The 24,545-nt window shown below is 43.5% G+C and overlaps 1 protein-coding gene across 1 annotated transcript; it reads left to right on the forward strand.

Annotated features, from left to right (window-relative positions):
* The first annotated feature begins 1,618 nt into the window (after positions 1-1,618).
* On the forward strand, positions 1,619-17,447 carry sgpp1a (sphingosine-1-phosphate phosphatase 1a). Its single transcript, XM_048249789.1, has 3 exons — positions 1,619-2,740; positions 10,950-11,039; positions 16,863-17,447. Exons 1-3 carry the CDS (start codon positions 1,991-1,993, stop codon positions 17,412-17,414), a joined length of 1,392 nt encoding a protein of 463 aa, XP_048105746.1. The 5' UTR covers positions 1,619-1,990; the 3' UTR covers positions 17,415-17,447.
* Positions 17,448-24,545: the final 7,098 nt, after the last annotated feature.

Below are 24,545 nucleotides of genomic sequence, written 5' to 3' on the forward strand. Positions count from 1 at the left end.
ATAGAATAATGTTAGAAATAAAACTATCAATACAGACATTTACATCGATAGTCTGGCGTTATAATTTATTTGCCTTGGGTGTACTTTGGAGTGGGTAAGACTGTTTTTAGTGGCAGGCTAGCACATACCGTTGACTTGCGCTAGCCTAGCACCTGCGAACTCTGCAATTAAAAGGACTGGATGAAACGTGTTGAAAACGGTCTCCACTGATAAATATCACACTTGCTTACTTGGAAATGAGGTCCTATGTCCAAAATCCTGAACCACCCCTTTAAGCTACTGTGTAGTGGGTCCCATTTAGAAGTGGCTACTTCATTCGTGCTTTCCTTGACTCATGGAGCTGCGTGAATTTTATTACAACTTTTCACCACGATATGGCAGTTTAAGTCCGCTTGATACTGTAAGGCGTAAGCCATTGGTTTCCAAAGTAGATTTTATTTGTGTCGCCAGCATAGCCTATTGACAATTTATGTTGTAAATAGGCCTACCTTATAAGCCTACCTGTAGCTTAGGGAAGCTAACAGCTTTCTATTAGGATCTAGTTTGTTAGTTACAGTTTTGTCATAACTCCCTGATGCATTTTTGCATTTAGAATAGCCAGAGCGTGGATATCTCAATCGGAAAATTAAACAATATCGGGTGCCTATGGACTAGGCTGGGTGAACCCAGCCTGATCTGCCCGCTATTTATTTTTTGATTTCTTAAAAGATTGAGCTTGGTCTGGTGAAAGCCAGACTAGCCATGGACCTCAGTTACACAATGCAAGGGAACATGAATCAGCCTATATTTGCACGAACAATAACGGACAACAGCTCTTCAACTTTGGCCCGTTAAAATGTCTAGCGACGCATTTCATCAAGGCCCATTTGGACATGTCAGTTATTTGCACCACTGGTTAGATGTAGCCTAAAACAGCATTTCGTTTCAGACTACTGTTACTTAATTTGTGCATTAACAATAACGTTTCAGACTACTGTTACTTAATTTGTGCATTGACAATAAAGTATTACATGAACTAAAGATGACTAAAATCTTATGTAGAAGAAGAAACATTCACAAAAAATCCATCCATCCAAAAATGACCTTTGTTTTTGATAGCTGTTGATGGACGGCATGGAACTGACAGAGATGTTTTTGTTTATAAATAAATAAATAAATAACATTATGCTGATACCTTTTGCTTTTCCCAAATACAATGTAGCCTAGGTGTAAGTGACCTTTCATCAATCCAGTTGCAATGGATGAACTGTGATGAACTGCCCTACTTGTGATTGTTTAGAGATTTTAAAGGTTTTATAACAATGCTACATCTTCTTTGGCTATTCTACAATCTATTCACCTTTTCAGCACCAGTAGGCTACTTTCTGTGCAGCCGCACACACACACTCAGGCCAAACAAGCATACACAAAAGTTTCAAGAGTGGGGGATGGAGTAAAATATGGAGACAAATTGAAGTGTGATTTATTTTCGCGGAACGGATGTACAGGACTGAGCGGCGGTCATATTTTGTACCGCTATGCGGTACATCTAGTTTGATTCCTGACGGTGGCTCCGTCGAAACGGGAACCTAGTCCTCTACGTCATCGCTCTTGCGCGCACCCGTGCTTCAGATGATTCTACACAGGCTATGGTCGCGCACAGTCGAGAGATTGGGAATGACAAGCATATTCTCTGTTCCTCAGAACAGTCGGGTGCAACCGTATCAACGTGTTAGATCAATGCGCCTGTCAAGATTAGGCGAGAGGTCTTCTACTTAAATCATTTTCGAAATTCACTTGCGCGACAATAGTAGGAGCTAGGTAGCTACCTACCGCTAGGAGAATCGTATGCGCGCATGCAAGTCCGTTAGCCAGCTAACGTTAGCTTCGCGAGCTAGTTGTATGCTTCAAGGCAGAGCAGTGGGAGCATAGACGCCCCACTCGCATCATCATCAGGCACGACGTTGCGTCTGTAATCACATGCGATTTTCTTTGGTTTTCTCTTAGAACCATGGCGACTGACCTTATAAAGGGCGTTGTTCGCCTTTGCCTGAACCTTCAGGACCCGGAGCATGTGGCGAGATTTCAAAAGCTATGCGGAGTCAGGGGGACCTTTCCCAGAAAATCTGCCAGGACAGAGGAGAGTGAATCGGAGCCTTCCCCTAACGGTGCATGTGTCAAGCAACGTACAGAAGAGAGCACAGACGACGGAAGTGTTGACGAAAAGCCAAGCGACCTTAGACAGAGAAAAGACAGAAGTTCAGACACTTCTAAACAGGAAGAATGCTCGAATGGCTTGCTCAACGGGGCTGCAATGCCCGAAGAACAAAATACTCTACCCGAGAGCAGTTCAAAAGCTGACAGCGAACGAGGGGGGTCGAAGGGAATTGTCAAGCCACTTCGCAAGAACTCTCTGACCGGTGATGTTGGCCAGGAGTTCATTATCGAGAACAAGTTCCTCTTCTATCTCTTCACCTTTGCAACCGAACTAGGCAATGAGATGTTCTTCATCGTTTTCTTTCCCTTTCTTATGTGGAACGTCGACGCCTATGTCAGCAGACAGATTATCGTGGTATGGGTGCTGGTGTTGTTTATCGGACAGTCCACCAAAGACCTCGTCCGCTGGACACGTCCAGCTTCACCGCCGGTGGTCAAAGTCGAGGTCTTCTACAATTCGGAATACAGCATGCCGTCCACCCACGCTATGACTGGAACTGCACTCCCCTTCTCACTTTTCATGCTTACTTATGGTCGCTGGCAGGTAAGCAGTCACTATGGCACACACTTCTTAAAGCCAGGTGATAAACAATCGCACACTGAAACAAATAGTCTCAAAAACAGTTGTGGTAATCAGGGATTAAACTGGAAATCCCGTTTATGTTAGCTATGGGACATGAATTAATATAGATAGCTAGTTTAAAATCCCTACTGCCATCACTACGCACAGTCACACAAATGCAAAGTAAACAGTGACAAGCGGCTAATGCTACGAGTATAGGCTACCAAGAAATGGCAAATGAAAATTCAAAATCAGTCATTTGCTTGCCTCGACCATAATAAAACACGTGCCAACTCATTGTGCAATTTTCGCCTCTGCCTAAAACCGCGGTAGGCTGATCTCAAGGATGCTCGGGGGCTCCTCCTTCCTGAAATTTTTATTCACACGCACTAAAAAAAAAAAAAAAAAGGACTGTGATGTCATTCTGACTTTGAACATCCCTACTTGCAAATGCATGACACTTATTCAGTGAATAGCTTCTCAAACATTGACAGCATCTCCAAAGTGCAGTTATCAATAAATTCAAGTACTTCTTATGCATTGTAGTTAAATATGTAAATTGCCTATTAAACTGCAACAATAGCTGAAATTGTAAAAAAAAGCCCATTTCTGTCCCCGGAAATTATATGGGAGATCTCATTAGCTGTTACACCAATACAGGCTTGGGGCGAAGCCAGAAAGGGGTCGCAAGGTTAATTTGACACACCACACACACCACCTGAGAGTCCACATTTCAGCCCCAACTCTTCTATTCACAAAAACCTCATTGCCCCATGCCAGAAATTCAGCAGTTAAAAATAATGCTTAGTGAAAACCAGCTTGTGTTACTTTCTATCAGTAGATAGCCATTTCTGTTTTGGAAACTAGCTCATGGATGCAGAGCTTATCAGGAGACCGCTCCACACTTTTGAGAATAGAATGAGTTTATTTGGCTGCAAAGAATTTATGGTATTTGGTACAACATTGATCTCTGTGACATTCAATATAATTAAATGTTTGGGTAGGAAACCTAACAGGTAAACAACATGTAGGTTGTAAGCAATGTCTCTTGCAAAGTGAAAGTTATCAGACTTTGTTCTGTAACATAATATGCATTTAGCTTTGCTCGGATGGACTGAAGTTCATCCCCGATACAATTGTCAGGGGTGCAGTTAAAGTCCTGGTTTTCCTTCAAAATGTCAACCTGTGTGTTGTCTCAAATTCTACATAAATTGGCAAAGTCCCTTCCCTGGTAGGGTGTCCCAAACGGTCAAGCTTTCTTATATGCTAAGTTTAATCTTGGCAGAGAGAGAGAGATAAACAAGGACATATCTGCCTTATCTACATAGATTGGAATGGCATGTCATCATTATGAAGTAGCCTGCAGCAGTGTAGGATTCCTTTTAAGTCCTAGTCACTCAGTCACACAGTGAGAGCAATGCATAGTCAATCCTGCATTGTAAGGAAGAAGGAAGGCATCTAAGACAAACTGAAACAGAAGTCTCAGACAAACTGAAAAAGGGAACTGGCCCCCTAACCTGACTCTCGCCAGATTAATTTCGTTCCACCTAGCTCCACTCATCCATCTGGGATCGATCCATTGGAGTGGTGTTTCAGAAGGCTGGGCCTTATCAAAAATTCTTGCATATGATTGGATAAGCAACTTGTCCGTCATCTATTGACATGCTACTTCAACCACTCACATCGAAGCCAACCTGTGACGCTGAGAACAGTCTCACAGTCGCTTCTATGCTACGTCACATCTATGAAACTCCTGCCCTGCGTCCTGATTGGCTCTACCATAAAATCTGGTGCCGAAATCACTCTCAACGGAAGCGATCCCAGATGGATGTGAGTGGAGCTAGGCCGAGCTAGGCGGAACGAAATTCATCTGACAAGAGTCAGGTTACTGCCCCCCAGCACTTTCTGTAGTATCTGACAAAGATGTCCTCTGACTCAACATGGCACAATAAGGGGGAAATGCATCCAACATGACTGCCTGAGAACTATCCAGTCAGGACTTGATCTGCAGGCCATCAACATGTTTTGAGAACACTACAGCATGCTCGCTGGTAGAGGTACTTTAGAGGAAACCTTTAAGGAAAATGTATTGGGATGTTCAGTTTAAGAAAGAGTTGGCCACACTAACCTCTAGTATTTGCAAATACACCTTTAAGTCACAACAAGGGAAGCGTTGTTCCTGCTCTGTGCTTGATTGGCATTTTGGTTTGGCTGATTGCCAGGTGCTTAGTCAGTGTAAAATACAATGATGGACATTCCCAAGAGTTCACTTCAAGTCCAGAGTATTTTTTGACACCATATTATTGCTAAGCAGCCACAGTGTTGGTGTGACTGCCAGTTCATGTTGTGCTGTGTCTCGTGTGTAGCCTATATGTAATTTGTCCTTGTTGTTTGCGTTTGTGTCTGTTTTTGTACTGTTTTTATTTATTTATTGTACTGTAAAGTCATTAGTGTGCAGCATGAATTTCCCCTTGAGGATCAATAAAGTATCTATCTATCTATCTATCTATCTATCTATCTATCTATCTATCTATCTATCTATCTATCTATCTATCTATCTATCTATATGAGTCAAATTTCCCCTACGGAATAATAAAGTATGAGTGAAAAAGGCAATAGTGGGTTGATCAGGTGATAACACACTGTTCTCTCTGTTATCTCTTGGCACAGTTGGATGCTTGCTATGGTTTATAAAAGTGCACTACACAAACTCGTGTGAACCGGTGGGAGAAAGTGGTGTGAGCAGCCACACCCCGCGTCTCAGGCTCAGATTGGCTCTGGCCAACGCGGCTGTGAGATGGAGCCACAGGACGATTGGAGATAATAAAAGACATGGTCAGGTCAATGTGCTCAGTAGTTTGCTGAGTTTATTTGTCTTCTCTTTGCAGACCATAAAGGGTCTGCAAAGTGTCTCTGTTTGCGTTTCAGTGCCCTGGTCTTCTTGTTGATGGATGTGCACAGTCCTAATTTATCCTCCAGATGAGAAGAAAAGAGCTGGCCAAAAAATTCAAAATATGTCTTGTGAAACAATACAATCAGCTCTTTCCTCTGTGCTGTGCTTATTTTCCTATGATGGACCAGAGTGCATCTGTTCCTATTTGACCTTGCTACCCCCTTATGTAGTCTATCACAGTCTATGCGATATATCAGGAAGCCTGGAACAATGACTCCGGCATAGGTTTCCGTCTCTCTCGTTCGCTTTGGACGTGATTGTGTGGACTAGCTGCATCCTGATGCTGTAGGTCTGACTAAAAGAACAAGCCACACACGTAAGCTAAGCTAAGTTTCAGAGTTGGGTTAAGGGCCAAACTAAATTCCAAATGTTGGATCAACAAGTCGAAAATTGAACGCGTGAGAGACAGTGGAGCTTTATGTGGATTAAAAGCCCGTGTCTGGCCCATGATTTGTGGTATCTTTCCAATCGAGCAGAACCTGGACAGCACGAGGTAGGCCTACATTTTCCAGTTAGACAGGTTTGGGGAAAATTGGCTCTGTGTTCTTTTCTCTCATCTGTGTGTGGGTGTGTGTGTATGTCCCCAATCTGTTACAGAATATTCCTTAGCTCGTTGGCCGCTGAGATTTACGCTCCTGGTTGCATTTAGTAGAGCTTACCACTGACCCCACAGCAGCAGATGGGGAAGGAAATGACAGAAGTGGACGCCCACGCTCTGCATCGTCCACCCCCACCCCCTCACCATCAACCCAATATGCACATTTACTCCAATTATAACCCTCTCTCACTCAGCTGGAGGTGGTCTTGAAGGGGTCGTACAGCTCACCACACATCAATTCCTTCAAAGTTCCTGCCTCAGGAGAGCTGACCAGATGTCCAGGACACCTAGTGGTTTCCAACCACACCCAGGGGCTGATGGGTAGTGGCGAGCGGGCAGGCAGCTGCAGGCGTGTGAGATGAGGGGACCACATCTGAGGGCCTTGCGTGGCTGGCCATGGGCAGCCTACCCATATGACCTCACCAAACAAGGCAGTGACCTGACAGCCCTGCCTCTTTGCCTGTGTGTGTGTGTGTCTACCCAAATGATCTCACAAACACGGCAGTGACCTGGGGCCTGTACTACGAAGCGGGGTTACTGGCTTATCTGGGTAACTTCGAGAGTAACTTGATCACGTGTGGCGTAAGTTCCCGATTAACCCGCATCGCGTTCACTCTGAAAGGTGGATAGGTTTTAACCGGTATGCTGCCATGGCAATTTACGCTGCATCTCAAACCTGCTCGAAAGCAGGTTATGTTCTTGGTTAACCCGAGGGTTTCCGTTAACCACACCCTTTATAAGTACCACCCTCCACTAACAATTGGAGACTGTCGGCGTACCTGGATGATCCATACGACATCGGAGTGCAAATCGTGAGGTGCTCTCTTCGAGGGGTTTTAGAGACCGCCATATATATATTCTCTATGAAGATATAGATGGTCAGTCGAGGGAATTCGTTATCTTTGTCAGATGATCTAGGCAGAAGTCTCTAATGTCACCCGTCATAGCAATGCCCTTACGTGGACATTCATGTTTTCCATCTAATCGGTGATGCTGAACATCTGAGCAAGAATACTGTATGTCGAAAATAAATGGGACATAGGCCTAGCCTAGCCTACAGTATGCTGAACATCTGAGCAAGAATAGCCTAAAATAAATCGGACATAGCCTAGGCCTAATAAATTAAAATCACCATTTTAACAAACTTGTTGAATTGAATGTCATATTACTGTACCCTGCACATAAAGGCTACACATTTCCACAGCACCAGAATTCGACCGAATGCTTCCCTCAACCCTTCCACAATCGGCCTTCCACTATTATTTGCATGATGGCCAACTCCTCTGCTACTGTAAAACACTCCTTACAGTAGCCTAGTGTTAAAAGACACCTTTTTCTTGTTAGCTGTAAAACAGAGGCCAAGTGAAGGCTATAAGCATACTAGGCCTACATGTTTTCATAATTAAGAAATATTAATGCAAGCTAGAACTATATAAACCTACTATTCTGAATAATGTGTTTGTGTTTCATTTTCACCTGCTGCCATGTGCGTTTGGCAATGGTGTTGCATCTGAAATGTTCACAGGACTAGGCATACACTAAATCAGTCAATGGGGGCTACTTAAACATTCAATTATCCTATTACTGTAATCTATATGCCCACTTCTAAATTGTGTTGCATCTGTAGGCATTTCTATGAACTCAAAATAGGCAATTTAATTATTTCAACTCCATTTCAGACATTCCGCAAGCTATTAATCCTCCACATATTTGAAGAACATGTGGAAATAAAACTTTACTTTTAGGCTACCCGATCTGCAATACGTTGCCAACAGCCTTGCCTTTGTTCACTGCCGACGTATTTGATTTTTGTCGTAGAGTGGGTTTTAATTCCTCATAACTTGGCATAATAATTGTGCATTCCTCATCCGTAAAATAAGGTGATCGCGTCATCATTGAAAGTGGTAACTTGCACTGCAACCCGCCTTTTATGTGAGCGCAACAAAACTCCAATTAGGTTAACCCCGCACAACAAATCAACTTCATAATCAGCGTCGTAGTACCGATTAACACCACTTAAGATAACCAGGTTTTGTCAACCCCGGTTTAACAAAGTAACCCTGGGTTACATTTGGGTAGGTTAAGCTCCCTTCGTAGTACAGGCCCCTGACAACCTTGTGTGTGTATATTTCTTTGTGTGTGTGTGTGCGCGGCCCTGTCTGTAGAGGCCTGACCCCGTCACCAGTGAAAGAAAGACAGGAGAGAGAGGGCATGTGATGCAATACAGATGTTGTGACCTGACAGTCCCCTGTGTGTGTGTTTGTGTCTGTGTGGGTGTATGCTAATCCACACAAAACAAAGCAGCCTTTCTCTCTTCCGCTGCCCGCCAACTAGCTGGGTTAAGATGGCAATCCCTTATGTGTTTCGGTTAGAGAGGCCCTGGCCAGCATTGCCCGCAGGCAAAATCCAACCAGTGTGTGTGTGTGTTTGAGGGTGGTCTTCCGTGAATTGCAGGCCATTTCCTGTGTCCAGGGCCGTTCTGTTTAGTATAGAATAGGCTCTGAAGATGACAGTGTGTGAGGTAGAGATCATGGCCTAGCGCTAGGGCTTGCTGGTTTTCCTGGTCTACCAAATCGATGATGATCCCACATGCTTGCCAAATGATGTCATCAGCCATGGGCTGTGACCTGGCTGAAGGGTCAAGGGGACTTACCAAGTAACAGCAAACCAAATGAGAGAAGGGCTTTATGGGAAATGGAACTGGCGCTGTTTGTACTTTGGTCCATGCCAAACCAGGGCCTCCTCTGACTCTGAAGCAGAGGCACTTAAAGTCCGCCATTCTAGTGACGGATTGTTGAGCTCTCGTGCGTCTACAATAGCATGTTGTTTAGCTGGAAATGTATGTGATAGACATACTGAACATTTTGTCACAGAGCCAGTACTGTTTTTTTTTTTTTACACACACAGACACACACGTGCACACGCACACTCACAACAGACAACTAGAACTCTGCATAGACCAAATCTTAATAATAAAAAATAGTGTATTGGATTAGAATTGTGGACTGTGATTTTAATAAAGGCATCAAATGCCCCTGAACCACCAGCTACTTATTTGCCGTTTCCCTGACATTCTCACAGTGGACCTCTCACTCTTGGGCAACACTGGTTTGCTTAACTGCAGTGATCACACAAAACAGGCCCCCATACGCAGCGTTAAAGTAAAAGGCCAGTGTTTGACAGTGATCTCTTTTTGATCCTCTGTATGTCTTTTGGCCAGCACTTAGGAGTTTCTGTTTCTGACAGGGCAAGTTTGAGGAACCTGTCTGTATTTTCGGGTTGTCCACAAACAAACAAACCAGTTTGGGCCCTTGAGCTGACTCTGGCATGCTGTGTAGTGTTCGTCAAACAGATTGTAATACCAACGACGTAGTGCTGGGCGGTATGACCAAAAATGTATATCACGGTAAAATTCTTACAATGCAGTAGCCTACATTGAGTAAGAATGGTCTATTTTACTGTCATGATGTAGAATAACTCCACACTAGTGGTAATGCAGTTTTGCATGGCCCCGGAAAATTATGCTGTTTACAAAGAGCCACTCATGATTCTAATGAAGAATCTAATCAGAATGCAAAGACAATTGCAGTCAAAATACAGAACTTTTACTGTGCAAATTTCACAAACATCTTGTATAAAACTAATACAAAAAGTAGGCTAGTGTAACTTAATAATTATACTTTTTTTGAAAATTATACAATTTAAAATAAAACCTCTCTGCTAATATGCTTACTCTGTCAAATAGGCCTATCAGAAACATGCCTTATTGTTATTATGTGGTTTACATGACGTTAGTGGTAGGCTAACGTTAACTTCATGTGGATGTGGATGTCTTCTTGTTAGCCTGCCATGAGCTTCGGTTCGGTTCGCTAGGCAAAACATTAAAACATTAACAAAAAAGTTTGTTTTGGTGCACTGATGACAGTCAGGATCATTTCTAACTAGCCAGCTAGTATTGCCCAGTGCATGTCTATAACATGCTAGCTACCTGGATAATTTCAGCGAATATTCTTAAGGTGAGATGAATGATAAGAACATTAAACTTCACTGTGTTCGGTGGGTTGCTAACTAACGACATCACCTACTAGCCAGCTAGTTACAGCCATACGGTTACAGCTGTTGAACAATCTCCTTAGAATTTTCGTGACGGTAAATCCCTTTCAATGCAGTATCCCTTAATGTTTTTCCTTAACTAAAGAACAATTTAAGGTATTCTGTGCAACACCCTTAAATAAACCCCCTACCTAAGGAGAAATTGAGCCTTAAGGGTCATATTCAGGGGAAAAACTTAAGGTGTTTTGTGTTTACCCTGACTATGCCTGGCATTGGCACCATGCGTGCGTGTGAAGAAAGTCCTGTCTGAAACACTGTCGCGCTGCGCAGCGTTCCAAACGTTGTGTAATCAAATACACCGGTATGGGGGTATATTAAAAATTCATATCATAACGAAAATATACACCGGTATACGGTGTGAACCGGTATACCGCCCAGCACTACAACAACGCTTTGTCATGGTGCTGGATCACGGTGAGTTATTTCATGGAAAGGGTGAACCTATTGAACTTCAATAACCACACATCTCTCCTTGTCTACACCCCTTTGTCTCTGTCTTTTTCTTTCTCTTTTTCTTCTGCTTGCAGTACCCATTTCTCTTTGGTCTGGGTTTGGCGGTCTGCTGGTGTTTCCTGGTGTGCTTAAGCAGAATCTACATGGGCATGCATTCTGTGCTGGTGAGTAGAGAGTATTACACACACACAGAAACACACACACATACATGCATAATCTTGACACATATATACACACAAACAAACACGCACCCGCACACACAGGCCTCTTACCCAGTCTTAATGGGACATGACTTCATCTGGCATATTTCCCTGTATATATACTTTATATACCTATTTGGGAAGTATTCATTTACCATCTCAGTTGAGGAAATACAACCATCCGCGTCCTGACGCTCCACCAACATGTGTCTTAGCCTGAGGAGAGGCATCTGATCGGCTTGGCACCTGTTTTGCCCACACACATGCACAATCTAACAGCAGCGACTGGAAAACAACACAGTGAACCGTGGCAGCACGCGTGTTAAGCGCTTCACACCTCCTGATTACTGTGGAGTCATACTTGAGATACAGATGCTCTCTCATTCTCTCTTTCCACATCTCTCTCTCTCTATCTCTCTCTTTATCCATCTGTTTCTCCCTCTCTTCTCTCTTTACCTCTCTCTGTCTCTCTCTCTCTCTCTCTCCATCTGTTTCCCTCCCTATCTCTTGGTGGCTAAATGTAGTTCCCGTGACTCACCAGTGACTCAGCTGCACCTGCACTGCAATGTTAAGTTTTGGTTAACTATAGGACACACCAACACACAAGCACACCAGAAAGGCCTCTGTCATCGCCAAAACACACACACACACACACACACACAGACACACAGACACATTGCTTTGTGCCACCGTGTTTAGCGTCACTGGTTGTTTTGGTGGAGCCGGATGCTCCCTGGGGCAGTGTGTGATAAGTGCCGCAGACGAGACAGATGGGATGGGGAACAACACAGAATGGCCGTGACTCATCACTACTGATTGATGGCTTAGCACAACGCCACTGTGTGTGTGTGTGTGTTTGTGTGTGTGTGTGTCTGTGGCTGTGTGTGTGTGTGTGGCTGCGTCTGTGTTAGGTTAGGTGTGTGTATAGATGTGTGTGTGAGCATTTGTAGGTGTGTGTGTGTGAGTGTGTGTGTGTGGATGCGCCTGTGTTCGGAATGTGTGTGTGTTGTTGTGCTGTGTGCTCGTTTTCTATATGTATGTGGCTGCGCCTGTGTATGTATTTGCATCTGTGTATGTGTGTGTGTAGATGTCTGTGTTCTGTATGTTCGCGTGTGCGTGCTTTCTCGAAATCAACCCCACAATGGGGCACGGTATTGACGTCGCCTTCACAAAACCAGGCGTCAGACGACTTGTACTGCTTTTAAGCCCGTGCCGTGCATAACTCTGACACCGAGGTTTAACTGTGTTTCTATATAAAGCCCCGTCATCCACCGGGAGATCGTTCTCTCCGCATCCTGAAATGAAAAACATCACGCCCCCGCTCCCTACTTAGACTTAGATTGGAGAAAAGTCACCATTGCGCAACAATATGTCTGAGATGCTGGCTCACAACAGCATGGCTCTGGAAGGATGGATAGAAGGCATCAGTAGCTAACAGTGACGTAATCTGCACTTATCGCGATTGCTTGCATGAAGGGAGAGAGAGAGAGAGAGAGAGAGAGAGAGAGAGAGGACTGATAGGATGGCTCTAAGGGGGCTGGAGTACTTGTGTAAAGGATACCACAGGAGTACATTATTCACTTTATCCCCCCACATCATCACCCAGCTGTGCAGCATCCACATAACTGGGTCAGTGGGAGCTGTGATGGGAGACGGATTACGATTGGCCAGTGGGTCCACTGATCCCACCCGGTTGGAGCTAATTGGCCGAATCAGAACAGTGTGTTCACCAACCGGTCATGATCTCAGTTGCAAGCTTGAGGCTGGGCTCAGCTGTGTGAACGGGGAATGGGCTGTAGAAATGCAGGGGAACAGATGTATTGTATGCTGGGAATGTGGGGACTTACATAGCGCGTGCAGAGCTGAAGACAATTAACAGGACGTCATTGAGAGGCTGTTGTCCAGAAGCTCTTTAAAGCCTTCTTATGCGCTTAAATGAATATATCGGTGATATACCATTGAGAGCTTCTCTTAGCTAGGTTCTCTGGAAAGCCGAAAGAGCATTACTGGGGCTTTTCTTTTTGCCAATTCATTCCAAACAGATGATCAGGAATTTGACTTCCAAGGTGTTCGTTAAATTCTGAAAAGTGTGTGTGTGGGGAGGGGGACTGGAGGGTTGTGTAGAAATAAGAGTGTTTAGACTAGGCCTATCGGTTGCACAAAACATGTCCCTGAAGCTGTTTGCGCAAAATTACTCTCAGATTACACATTATCAGCAGCTCCATTCTCGCTAGTTTATTTCCCTTTAACTCCCTTAAAGCGTAACTCTCGCCATAATGCAACCTATGGTCTTTGAGTCAAACTTTCGTTTAAAGGTAAACTATGCAGTATTGGCAGTATTTCCTTACTGTTTTCTCAGTTTTTGCTTCTTTTTCACTGGCTCTGTCATCGCTACCTTTTTCTAGCCGGTGCCTGGCGTGTATGTGTATTTGAATGCAGTAAAGCAATTCGCTACACTTGTTATCCTTCCTGACGCTGAGGCCGTCGGCCCGCCGGCCCACAGTTGCAAGGGTGGTTTTTCCGCTCACAGGCGCTAGGGGGAAGCGAGACTGCCACCATTCCACCCGAAAAAAGTCATATAACCATCCCAATGACTCTGAAGCTGTTAAATGAAGGTAAATTAAGCTAAAAAACTTGCCTATTAAGCTAAAAAAACCTGCATAGTGTACATTTAAAAGCATAATTAGGACGAGAGCGGCATTTTTAAGATTGACCGTATGGGAGTGCTGAGGGGCACTACTATGATCGCATCAAAATCGCTATTTTTAAAACGCTAAGAAGGCTCGATACAACATGAAACTTTGCTCGAAGTATCACCAGGGTCTCTCTACACATGAACTCAAGCATTGAGAACATTGTGTGTGTACACAGATCAGATCTAAAATTCTCTATCTCTAATTGGGGTAATTGATTCACTGTGACCTCTAATAACACTGCAATAAAGCTGATAGCTTGTTAAATAAATGGGACCTGGACTGCATTTGTATAAGGCTTGTTTCCATTTGTATAACATTTAACTATCTCTAAGTCTCTGTTTACCATTCACACATACCAATGGCAAAAGTGTGTGTGTGCGTGTGTGTGTGTATGTGTGTGCACATGCATGAGAGATTGTGTGCATTTAACGCTCACAGAGGCCACAGATGGATTGAGCTGAAGTGGAGCACTGTCACAGGTTCATCAGGTTCGATCTCCCCTTTTCACTGATGCTGCGTGTTGCCGCCATGGTAGGTGAACAGAGTCCACCGCAAGTTACCTCAGCGCCACGTCTTCCCTCGGGTCACCTCTCCACTGCTTGAAGCTTCAGGGCCCCCGCAGTGCTGGGCACAATTACTACAGCGCTCCTCTGGCTTACCACACAGAGGGGTGGTCAGGGTCAAATGGTAGATAAGTGCGATAAGTTTCTGAGGAAAGAGATTCAGCACTTCACAGAAGCGGACAGATTCTTGCGAAAGATTTTCCAACTGGGTGAAATGAGAAGAGAAAGGAGGGGAAAGCGAGAAAGGAAGAAAGAAAGAGGGAGAGAGAGGCCCCCCCCCCAGTGAGAGCTCAAACAGGAAGTTGGTATGACAGGCTCTTATTGGCTGCTGATGGAAGCCAAGGCTAATGTTTATGCTTTGTGTTGGCCTGCACCACTCCGATTAGAGAGCGGACTGGATCATATTCTGTTGTCACACAGAGCTCTAGCCTATTTCTTGGAAAAATTGAAATTCAGTCTCAGTTTCTATGTGGTATTGCTTTCCTGCCATCTTACTCTTTAGACATTAAACTCGGGTGGATGGTATGTTAATCATAGTTTTTAAAAAAGAAAGTCATAAGCCTGGCCTGATTTGTCAAACAGTAATAATGCATTAAATTAATAATGAATGGGCTTTGTGTTGTTATAATATGGCCTGGTTGCACTTTCTTGAGGTGACTGAAATACAAGATGAACTAAAATAATAATAAACTGCCAGCAGTTTCATTTTTACAACAAATTTTTTTTTGGATTTAAACCCACACTCACAAGAATTCAAAACATGGCCCAGTGTGTCATAGCCCAATTCCTCCCAGGTCTTTAATTTGACTTTTGCTATGTCAAATAACAGTCTGGTATTTAATGTATCTGACACATTGCCCAGGTCTTTGACATTTTCAACCTTGTTTGTGTAGTTTAGTGCAGGCAAGTGAAAGGCCGCTTCTGTCAGTGCACTGAGAACCGTGTGTAGGATAAAGGAAGTATTTGCTAAGTGGGGCTGAGATCAGACACATGGCCAGAATAGTGAAAAGAATGTCCATGCGAATAATAATTAGTGGCCAGTGTGTTACACACAGGAATTTGAGTAGTGAGCGAACACACACACACACACACACACACACACACACACAGTAGTGACCACATTTAGAGTCTTGCTCTAGCTGCCTTTGTCTTCCATTGCATCTTCCACTGAATGGCACCTTCATGAATTTTCTTTTCTCTAATTTTTTTACATTTATTTGAAATCGATTTAATTGCTCCTGTCGTTCTTTTTAGGTTCATAACAGGCCATTTATTTTTATCCAGAAGTGCTGATCTCTTGTGTGGAACAAGAGCGCCCTTTGGCCAGATTTTCACAAGTCTGGGATCAGAAGTCAAACCAGAGCATGTGTGCATGTGCAGTCACTAACAATTGGCTTCTTGTGACACGGCAGAAGACTGTGTGTGTGTGTGTGTGTGTGTGTGTGCACTTATGTGTGGTTGAGGAAATGTCATGTTCTTATTAGGCCTTTATTTAGCACGTTTTAGCATTTAGCATTTGTGCAAATCTTTCTTTTTCACTATCCACCCTGAACATGGGCAAAATGCACCATTGACATCAATATGTTTTGTATAGAGCTACCACAGGTTACTCTATACAACCACAGGTGGCTATATAAAACATATTGATGTCAATGCCCATGTTTGCCCATGTTCAGGGTGGAAAATAAAAAAGAAAGATTTGCATAAGACAAGTCAAATTGGTGTTTTCAAAAAGAAGGGATCATGGAGAATAAAGAATAACCTATTTAAAAAATCTTTGTATATTCCCACAAGGTGTTTGGGTGCTCTGAAAATGATTTTTCAGACTTGTGAGGTCTGCTGTTCAGACCCTGAAGGGATTTATTTTCTGTTCATTGTTTTTTGTGAGAGTGTTTCTACTTATCTCAGTAAGAAAAATAAATCAAGAGCCTATGTTGAGTAAAAATATGTCTTCTGAAGGCTTAAACAGAGCCCAGCCAAAAACTCAATAAAATTTGTATCAACTTTGAGGGACAGCTATGACCATGCAGGATTATCCAGACAAAGCGATGATTTTGCTACATACTATTCCTATTTATGTACCAGCATGCACAATTTGAGCCTCCTACATGGTTTAGTTCTTGCGCTGTGGGCTTGTGAACTTTGACAAAAAAAAGAGGCCGAGCAAAATCGACACCCCCTCCCCCTATAAAACTGGCTGTATCTTGGAAAGTATTGATCTTACATAAGAGTAATTTTACAGTGTGTCTCCTGGGTAACATAGGTACACCTGGTCATTTTGTCAGAATTGTTTGAGACCTAAGTGCGTGGGCCCTGGTTGAACTGACGTGGAATGACCCTACAGTGTTGAATGCCATGATGAATCCTGACTGCCATGAGTACAGCACATGAGCTGTGCCTTAAATGAATTCTGAGCTCTTTAAGCTGATATGGTTTGGTTATCTATCTAACTCAGCCAATACCCCCCCCCCCTCTCTTTCCTTCTTTCTCTCTCTCTCTCTCTTTCTCTGTTTCCCTTTGTTCTACAGGAGGTCATCACAGGATTCCTCTACAGCGTCCTCATCCTGGCCGTCTTCCAGCCACTGCTGGACAGCATTGATCAGTACTACTTGGCCGGCTCGTACGCGTCCCTGGTGATCGTGTTGGTGCACGTCGGCCTGGGCCTGCTGGCCTTCTCGCTGGACACGTGGAGCACGTCCCGGGGCGACACGGCCCAAGCCCTGAGCACCGGCGGCGGCGCGGCCCTGGCCTCGCACCTCAACCACCAGCTGGGCCTTCAGCCGGACCCATCGCTGGACCTCCTGCCCCTGGTCATGCCCGTCGTGGACGCGCCGCTGCTGGGCCGCGCGCTGGCCAGGCTCCTGGTGGGGGTACCGGTGCTGCTGGCCACGCGGGCCGCCATGAAGACGCTGACCATCCCGCTGGCGTGCCGCGTGTTCGGCGTGCCGGCGGACGACGTGAGGTACGCGCGGCAGCACGCGCCGGTGGAGCTGTCCTACCGCTACCTGGTCTACGGCACGGTGGCTTTCAGCTGCGTCTTCCTAGTGCCGCTGCTCTTCGACTACCTGAGCCTGTCCTGAGTCTCCAACTTGCCCCCACCCTAACCACAGCCCCCCCCCACACACACACACACACACACACACACACACACACACTCACACACTGCACCCCCCCACCACCTCAGCCCATCCACCATCCTCATGCCTGGTCAGTTGCCGACTGTTCAAGTTGTGCCGTAGTCCAGCTCTCTCGTCCCAAAGCCTGCACTGGCCCCCTCTTCTGTCCAATCTCCCAGACCCTCATGTGTAACCTCCGCACGCTCAACATGGGGTAGCTTGGCACCTCCGTTATTGCCCATATTCAACAGTTCTTGCATAGAACAGAAAGAGGGGAAGGGTTTCAGAGTGACTTCCTAAGAAACACAAAGTAAAGAAGACTGCAAACAAAAGCCAACTCAGCCAAAACAGACCTTCCTTGAACAGTTGATAAAGTACCTCTTAAGAAGTATTTGCTGTTCACATTGTTTTTTTTTGTGGTTTTCATTAATGGTTGCTGGCAGTCCACCAGTAGGGTAAAGTCTTCTCAGAATTACCGATTCGTTCTGCCAAAATTTGAAATTAAATGTCTATTGCTTTGGTCCTTGGCTGGTATTGATTTTAGCTGAGACATGCCCTCTTGCGGGCATCTTGCCTACAGGTATATAACCTTATTGTGAGCACCAGTAAACATGTACCCTTCAGAGTGTAAAAAAGTGACACTTTGCCATCTGTGGCTGCCTGTATACAACCTTGAGGCCTCCAGATTTGAAGCTCAGCCCGATCGGACACCCAACCGCCATCACCCCCACACACACATACACACATACACACACACACACACACACACACACCTTTAAAACCAGAGCTTTCAACAGGCCATTTTTCATCAAATCTGTATGTGGCACCTTCCCCTGACTGTGCTGTTCTGTCGCGTCTGATTCCTGTTTGTTTGACCAGATCCTTCCTCAAGCCCTTCGGCCCCTTACACATACACTGCGGCTGCGCCCACCCATCCTGCGTCATTGTGATGCCCCCCCACCCCAACCACCACCACTCTCCTCGGACAATGTCCTGGCTGCTAGCCCACTTCTCAAAGCACTGGCTCTCCTGACATTGCACGGACGTCGACTGTTCTTTGAGAAGGGTGTGCTGAGCCTCTGGGACTGGCTACTCTGCTGCATACTGCTGTGTGCTGCACATTCTCTCCTGTGTAGATGGACCATTGTGAGCCTCCCCGCCACATATTGTGTTTTCATGGAGCCTCCAGTTCCTTTGATGTTGAAAGCCAAAATATGTATACTGTGGGAAATGGGGAACCTTTCCAAAGACGAGTGGCAATTACTGTATATGTTTTTGTCACTTGTAAGCTCAAGTTTGTAAAGTGGAGTTTGAATTGAGGGTGAAGGAACTAGGGGATGGGAATTTTCAGAGCCACATGTTTAAAACATTCCTGGAGACATTCTGTGAGGGCCATATTGTGAGAGAGGAGCAGCGGAACTGTGTAAAGTGAATGTTACCACAGGGCATTCATGGGAAATGTAGTCTTAGGTTCTGCCGCATCTATGACTAGTTGAGGATTATTCTTTAGGCTAAGTAACATCACGTGTGTTGTGGGCAGCTGCCTGTAGAAATAGGTCTGTGAAGTCTGTACACACTGGGGTTTTCATGTAAAGATAATTATGTTAATATACTATGCTTTATGGAACAATAGGCAACAATTCAACAATTTCCCAACAGTGGTTTCTTTTTATTATTTTTTTGTATCTATTATCATATGGCTTGTGTAATGTGGTTGACTGGGAAGTTCTCATCTACTAATTTTTGCACAACACACTCTACATGTGCTTTTTTTAATAATGATCTGTATTTGTGCCCACTGTGATGTGTGCTATTTAACTTAATTGACTTCTTTTTGCGTTATCCCCACCTAAACACCCAGTATTAAAGCCGTCGAGATGAGATTTAAGTTGGTGATGAGGAAACTAATCTCATGACATTAACACGCGACCCAGCTTTTGCTTCTTCCTCCTCCACACGTGCACTTCTCTCATCCCTCAGTTCTTCCCCTCTTCCCTCCCTCCTTTCTTTCTTCCCGAACGCAGTTTCAGTTCCAATCAAGATTTTTGATGTGTCATCTGCTGTGTTTTTTGTGTACTTTTTGTCACTGTAGCCAAATAGTGGGAGCTTTCCCTCTAGCCTGAGACTACTTCCAGGGACCTATTTTTGTATAGGTAGAAAGGCATTTATGGCTTGAAAGGGCTACCTAATAATGTTGCATATATACAGATATGAGTATATCTAATGATTTTGAAAATATAAGGTTACTTGCAGATCTGCTGATTCAACTCTTTGTAAAATATTGTCAACTAAATTGAGGCAATGTTTCATGTTTGAAATATGTTGGTAATTGTGTTAATTCTGACAAAACCATGTGTTTGCCATTATGTTTGTATGAATGTGTCTGTGTGTGTGCGTGCATGAGCGTGTACTCGCTTACAAGTGTGTAGGTGTAGCAGTGTGTGTACTTTGTATATGCAGATTTGCAGTATTTGTTGAACTTTTGTGGTAGGTGTGGTCAGACCTTGTTGAAGTACTCCAATCGAACGCCATCTAATTTCTCTGCTGACATCTGCCATTTCTTATTGGTCCAGACGCCCTCCCCCCTCCCCAAATCTCCCCCCAGTGCCTTGACTCTGTCTCTCAGGACCACTCAGCCATTCAGGATCAAGGGGACATAGTCATTCTCCTGTTCAAGCTATTTTTGGGCTGTCAATTTGTCATGAAAAAAAAAAAACCCAGAGCATATCTATGTGTATTAATCTTGTGAGTTATTTTGTGGGTAAAGTGGCAGGCCAACATCTGCCATAGATGTATTTCATTCATCAGATCATCATTTTATTTGTATTTTATGTTCAAATTATGTTTAAATCCTGGGAGCAAATATATTTTATCACATCGATTCCCCCATTAGTTGTAATTGAAATGTGACATGGTTTCCCTGATCTGTCTACCAGCTTATAAGTAAACAAGTTTGCACAAAGGGCTGCACCACACGACGAGCAGGCGGGCTTTCCTTTCAGCTGTGTAAGCACTGCATTTTCAGAAAGTTAATATTTAAAGAGGACAGTATTCATATCTCTGATGTCTGATGCCCTTGTTCTTCAGTGGACATATGAATGGGTCTGTTCTCCTCGTCGGAAATGTTTGAAGTTGGTTGTGCTTGTGTCTGAAGCTTTGTCAGCCGATCTCTCTTATTTAGGGGTCATGTATGTGAAGGACACTAAGATCATACTGACTTAAAGGAGCCGCCTACAGTTCTGGCAAAAGGTTGTTGATATTTTAGCATCAAAACTCAACAACAAATTAAATTGCACCACTCCCTTTCATGCTCCTGAAACAATGTTTTGATTGGCTGGAATTGTTTTACGGCTTGGTCCAAGAAACGGTTTGTTTACCGTTCATGGAGCCACGGGGATGTTGTATAAAAGTTGTATAAAAGTTTGTTTTTGACGTTTATGTGTGCTTACATTTACAAACAAAAGAGTTATAACAACAGTGAGTTATTCACTGAATTTGACCAAAGGCCATAGGATTAGAATAATGGACCATGTGCAAACTTGTGCAAAAAAAATGGGCAAACTCATGGCTATAAACTCACTGGTCATGCAATTAGTTTTCACATGTGCTTTAACATATTTGCATGGCCTAGTCTGCCATCCTGAACCAGTCTGGCCCAACAGACTCTTACCAACCTTCTCAGCACCGTAGGATACTCCCACCTGAAGTTTATTAGGAAGGGAACAAAACCGCAGAAGTCAGTGTGCTTGTGTAATGCTATATATTGAAAACATGTATATCACTTAAATGGTAATGAACCCATTAAAAAATATTTTTCTTTTTAAAATTTTTCTTGATTCTTAAGGGCAAAAGAGAGACTTTTTCAGCACCCTATAGTTGTCATCTTCCGTTGCTGCTCTTTATGAACTGCAGTAGTCCCCTTTCTTCAACCTCCCCATGTGACACCTGGTGTGGTCCCATGGTTGTGTCTGTATCATGAAAGATAGGCAAATTGTTAAAGAGATCAGGAATAGTTGCGGGAGATGGAATGTATGAGGGTGATCTGCATATGCAGATTTGTACCTCAGTGTTAACAAAACAGATCTATGTGTCATCCATTCAACTGTCTTGTTTGGCTAATTTTACCCACAGGACTGCATATTGTGTTCATTGAATTACAGTCTGGCTACAGTCTGCTTTCTGAGTACTGAGTTGGAATAACTGTAATACTGTAGTGATGTTGAGTGTGCAACGACGAGTTCCAGGCATTGTAAATTTCATCATTGGAAAAATGCTGAAATATCACAGCTGAAATATCTGGTTCTTAACTTAAACTGACACACACACATATTTTGATCCAAGTATGGCTTATTCCTTTTGAGCAGGGATTCCCTTTCTGCCACATGCCAAAAGGTTGTAAGACAATGTGGTAGAAACATGGAATCAAAAAAATAATCATTTTTATCTTTTTTAACATTTTTATGAAAAATGGCATGTCCAAAATTATTCATACCCTTTTTAAATAATAATCAATGGAAACATCTTTATTTGCCATCAAAGCTCTTGAAATGGTTCTTATAATACCTACCAAGCCTCTCCATGTCTCCACAACGATTGTAGGGTTTTGAGGCAGGAACGATTATTTGCCATCATTTTTGCCTTGTGCTAACTTTTTTGACTGATTGAGGTTTGGACTCGGGCTTGGCTACTCTAAAATGTTGTCATTGTTCTCTGTTAACCATTTCTTGCCTTGTTTGGCTGCATGTTTTGGATTATTGTATGGTTATGGTGTAACTTCTCAAAGTAAACGATAACACTAAAACAAGGGGCTACATTGAGATTTTTGGTGGAAAAGATCAGGCAGTCTGCTGAGATACCTCCCCCAAAGGGCATCATTGGACCATTAAACCACACAATGATCCAAAACATACAGCCAAACAAGGCAAGACATTACTGAGAATAATATCAACATTTTAGAGTGGCAGAGCCAAAGCCCAGACCTCAATCAGTCAAAAATGTGAGCACAAGGCCAGAGTGATGGCAAATAATCGTTCCTGACTAAAAACCCGGATTGCTGTGAAAAAAATGCGGTCTACAATCATTGTGTAGACATGGAGTGACTTGGTAGATAGGCTATTATAAGAACCATTTTGAGAGTTGTGAATGCAGTCTAGAATCATTGTGGAGACACGGAGTGGCTTGGTAGATAGGCTATTATAAGAACCATTTTGAGAGTTGTGAATGCGGTCTAGAATCATTGTGGAGACATGGAGTGGCTTGGTAGATATTATAAGAACCATTTTGAGAGTTGTGAATAAAGATGTTTCCATTGATTATTTAAAAAGGGTATGAATAATTTTGGACTTGCCAATTTTCATAAAAATGTTAAAAAAGAGGAAAATGCTTCTTTTTAAAAAAACAAATTCCAGGTTTCTCCCACATTGCCTTACAAACTTTTGGCATGTGACAGTGTAATTTCCAGTCAGAACAAACACGATAAAGAGAAAATCAGAATTAAATCAATATTTGCCAGGGGTATGAATAATTTTGTTCTTAACTGTAGGCTACATAATTCCTAATCTTTATGTGTATCTCAAGCAGTTCAAAAGCTGCTCACACACACACATCAAGTCACCACCAGTCCATGAAGGAGCAATGTGTTTGCACTTTGAGCATTGTCTAATAGAGACAGTTTATCTGTCAAACACCACGCACACACTCTCCCTCACACACACACAGTGATGGCCAGATAAAGAACTATCTGCAGTGTGGCATACTGAGGGCAGCCGTGGCCTACTGGTTAGCACTTCGGACCTGTAACCGGAGGGTGAACCGTAGGCACGGCTGAAGTGCCCTTGAGCAAGGCACCTAACCCCTCGAGCGCCGCTGTTGATGCAGGCAGCTCACTGCGCCTGGATTAGTGTGTGCTTCACCTCACTGCTGTGTGCTGTGTGTGTTTCACTAATTCACGGATTGGGATAAATGCAGAGACCAAATTTCCCTCACGGGATCAAAAGAGTAGGCTATATATACTATACTTACTTGCTATTGCACACACGCGCGCGCGCACACACACACAGGCTGGAATATCGCAACAACAACAAAAACCCCAATAAGATAGATAGATACTTTATTGATCCCCAAGGGGAAATTCAGCGGGTCTCAGTAGTGTACAATAATCTCACAATGAAAGTTTAGTAGAATTGAGCCTATTTTAATTTAAATGCCTTATGCTTTACTTTAAATCAATGGCATTCATTTAAATATTGTAGCCCTCCATTAACTTCCATGTAGCCCTATAAACACCATCTATGAACAACATTTTACATAAAGGGGCACACACATTTAAAAGCAGACAGAGCGTTGATTTAACGTGGGTACCATCACGTGCATGCGCTGCTCACACTGCCTACTGGCACTACCAAAAATCTCTGCGTTCAAACTGACGGTAGGCTACGACCTAGTGCTTCGCTGCCACCTAGTGTAGAGATATGACAACGTCCTCTGCAGAAGAAAGACTGGTTGTACATCACATGGACTGTACATACCGGTAGAAAATGTATGTTGCGTTGCGTAATAAGCTTGCTTATGTATTTAAGGGAGCAGGCTAGCTTTATAATTTTATTTAACCATAAACGACATAGGAAATGCTGTTGCATTAACCACAGAAGGTCCAGAGTTTCTAATCACATATCATTTGTACAGTATGTGTGTAGACTATATAGCATATTTTATGGAGCCTTCCGCCAGTATCACCTAAGTTCTTACGTAATAGGCTACAAATGTCTCTTTTGCCAGCAATGATGCTGAAGAAACCCGCTAGTTTGGATTTCTACATGGTCCATATTATCCTAGACTGCATTGATACTTATGCTCTATGATTTTACATTACACCAGACTTAGTAAAAGAGGACAACATTTTCGCAAGTAAAATATTTTCAGCGCCTGTCTCTGGTCGATATCATCGTCTCTACCGACAAATGCAACCAATCTTGATTATTCATGTTTGGAGTCAGGTGATTGAAGGGTACTTCAACCAACCACTCGCGTTTACATTATGTTGACCAACCAATCAGAAAGTGGTCACTCCATAACAGTCCTAGCAGTTTAGGGCGA

The sequence above is a fragment of the Alosa alosa genome, chromosome 8 (genome assembly GCF_017589495.1).
Source record: "Alosa alosa isolate M-15738 ecotype Scorff River chromosome 8, AALO_Geno_1.1, whole genome shotgun sequence".
NCBI classification, from domain to species: domain Eukaryota; kingdom Metazoa; phylum Chordata; class Actinopteri; order Clupeiformes; family Clupeidae; genus Alosa; species Alosa alosa.

Excerpts from the sequence above, each read along its gene's own strand:
- sgpp1a (XM_048249789.1), top strand. The coding sequence starts at position 1,991 with ATGGCGACTGACCTTATAAAGGGCGTTGTTCGCCTTTGCCTGAACCTT. Across the intron at positions 2,741-10,949 it reads TTACTTATGGTCGCTGGCAG|TACCCATTTCTCTTTGGTCT; the intron begins GTAAGCAGTCAC and ends TTCTGCTTGCAG. Across the intron at positions 11,040-16,862 it reads TGGGCATGCATTCTGTGCTG|GAGGTCATCACAGGATTCCT; the intron begins GTGAGTAGAGAG and ends TTTGTTCTACAG.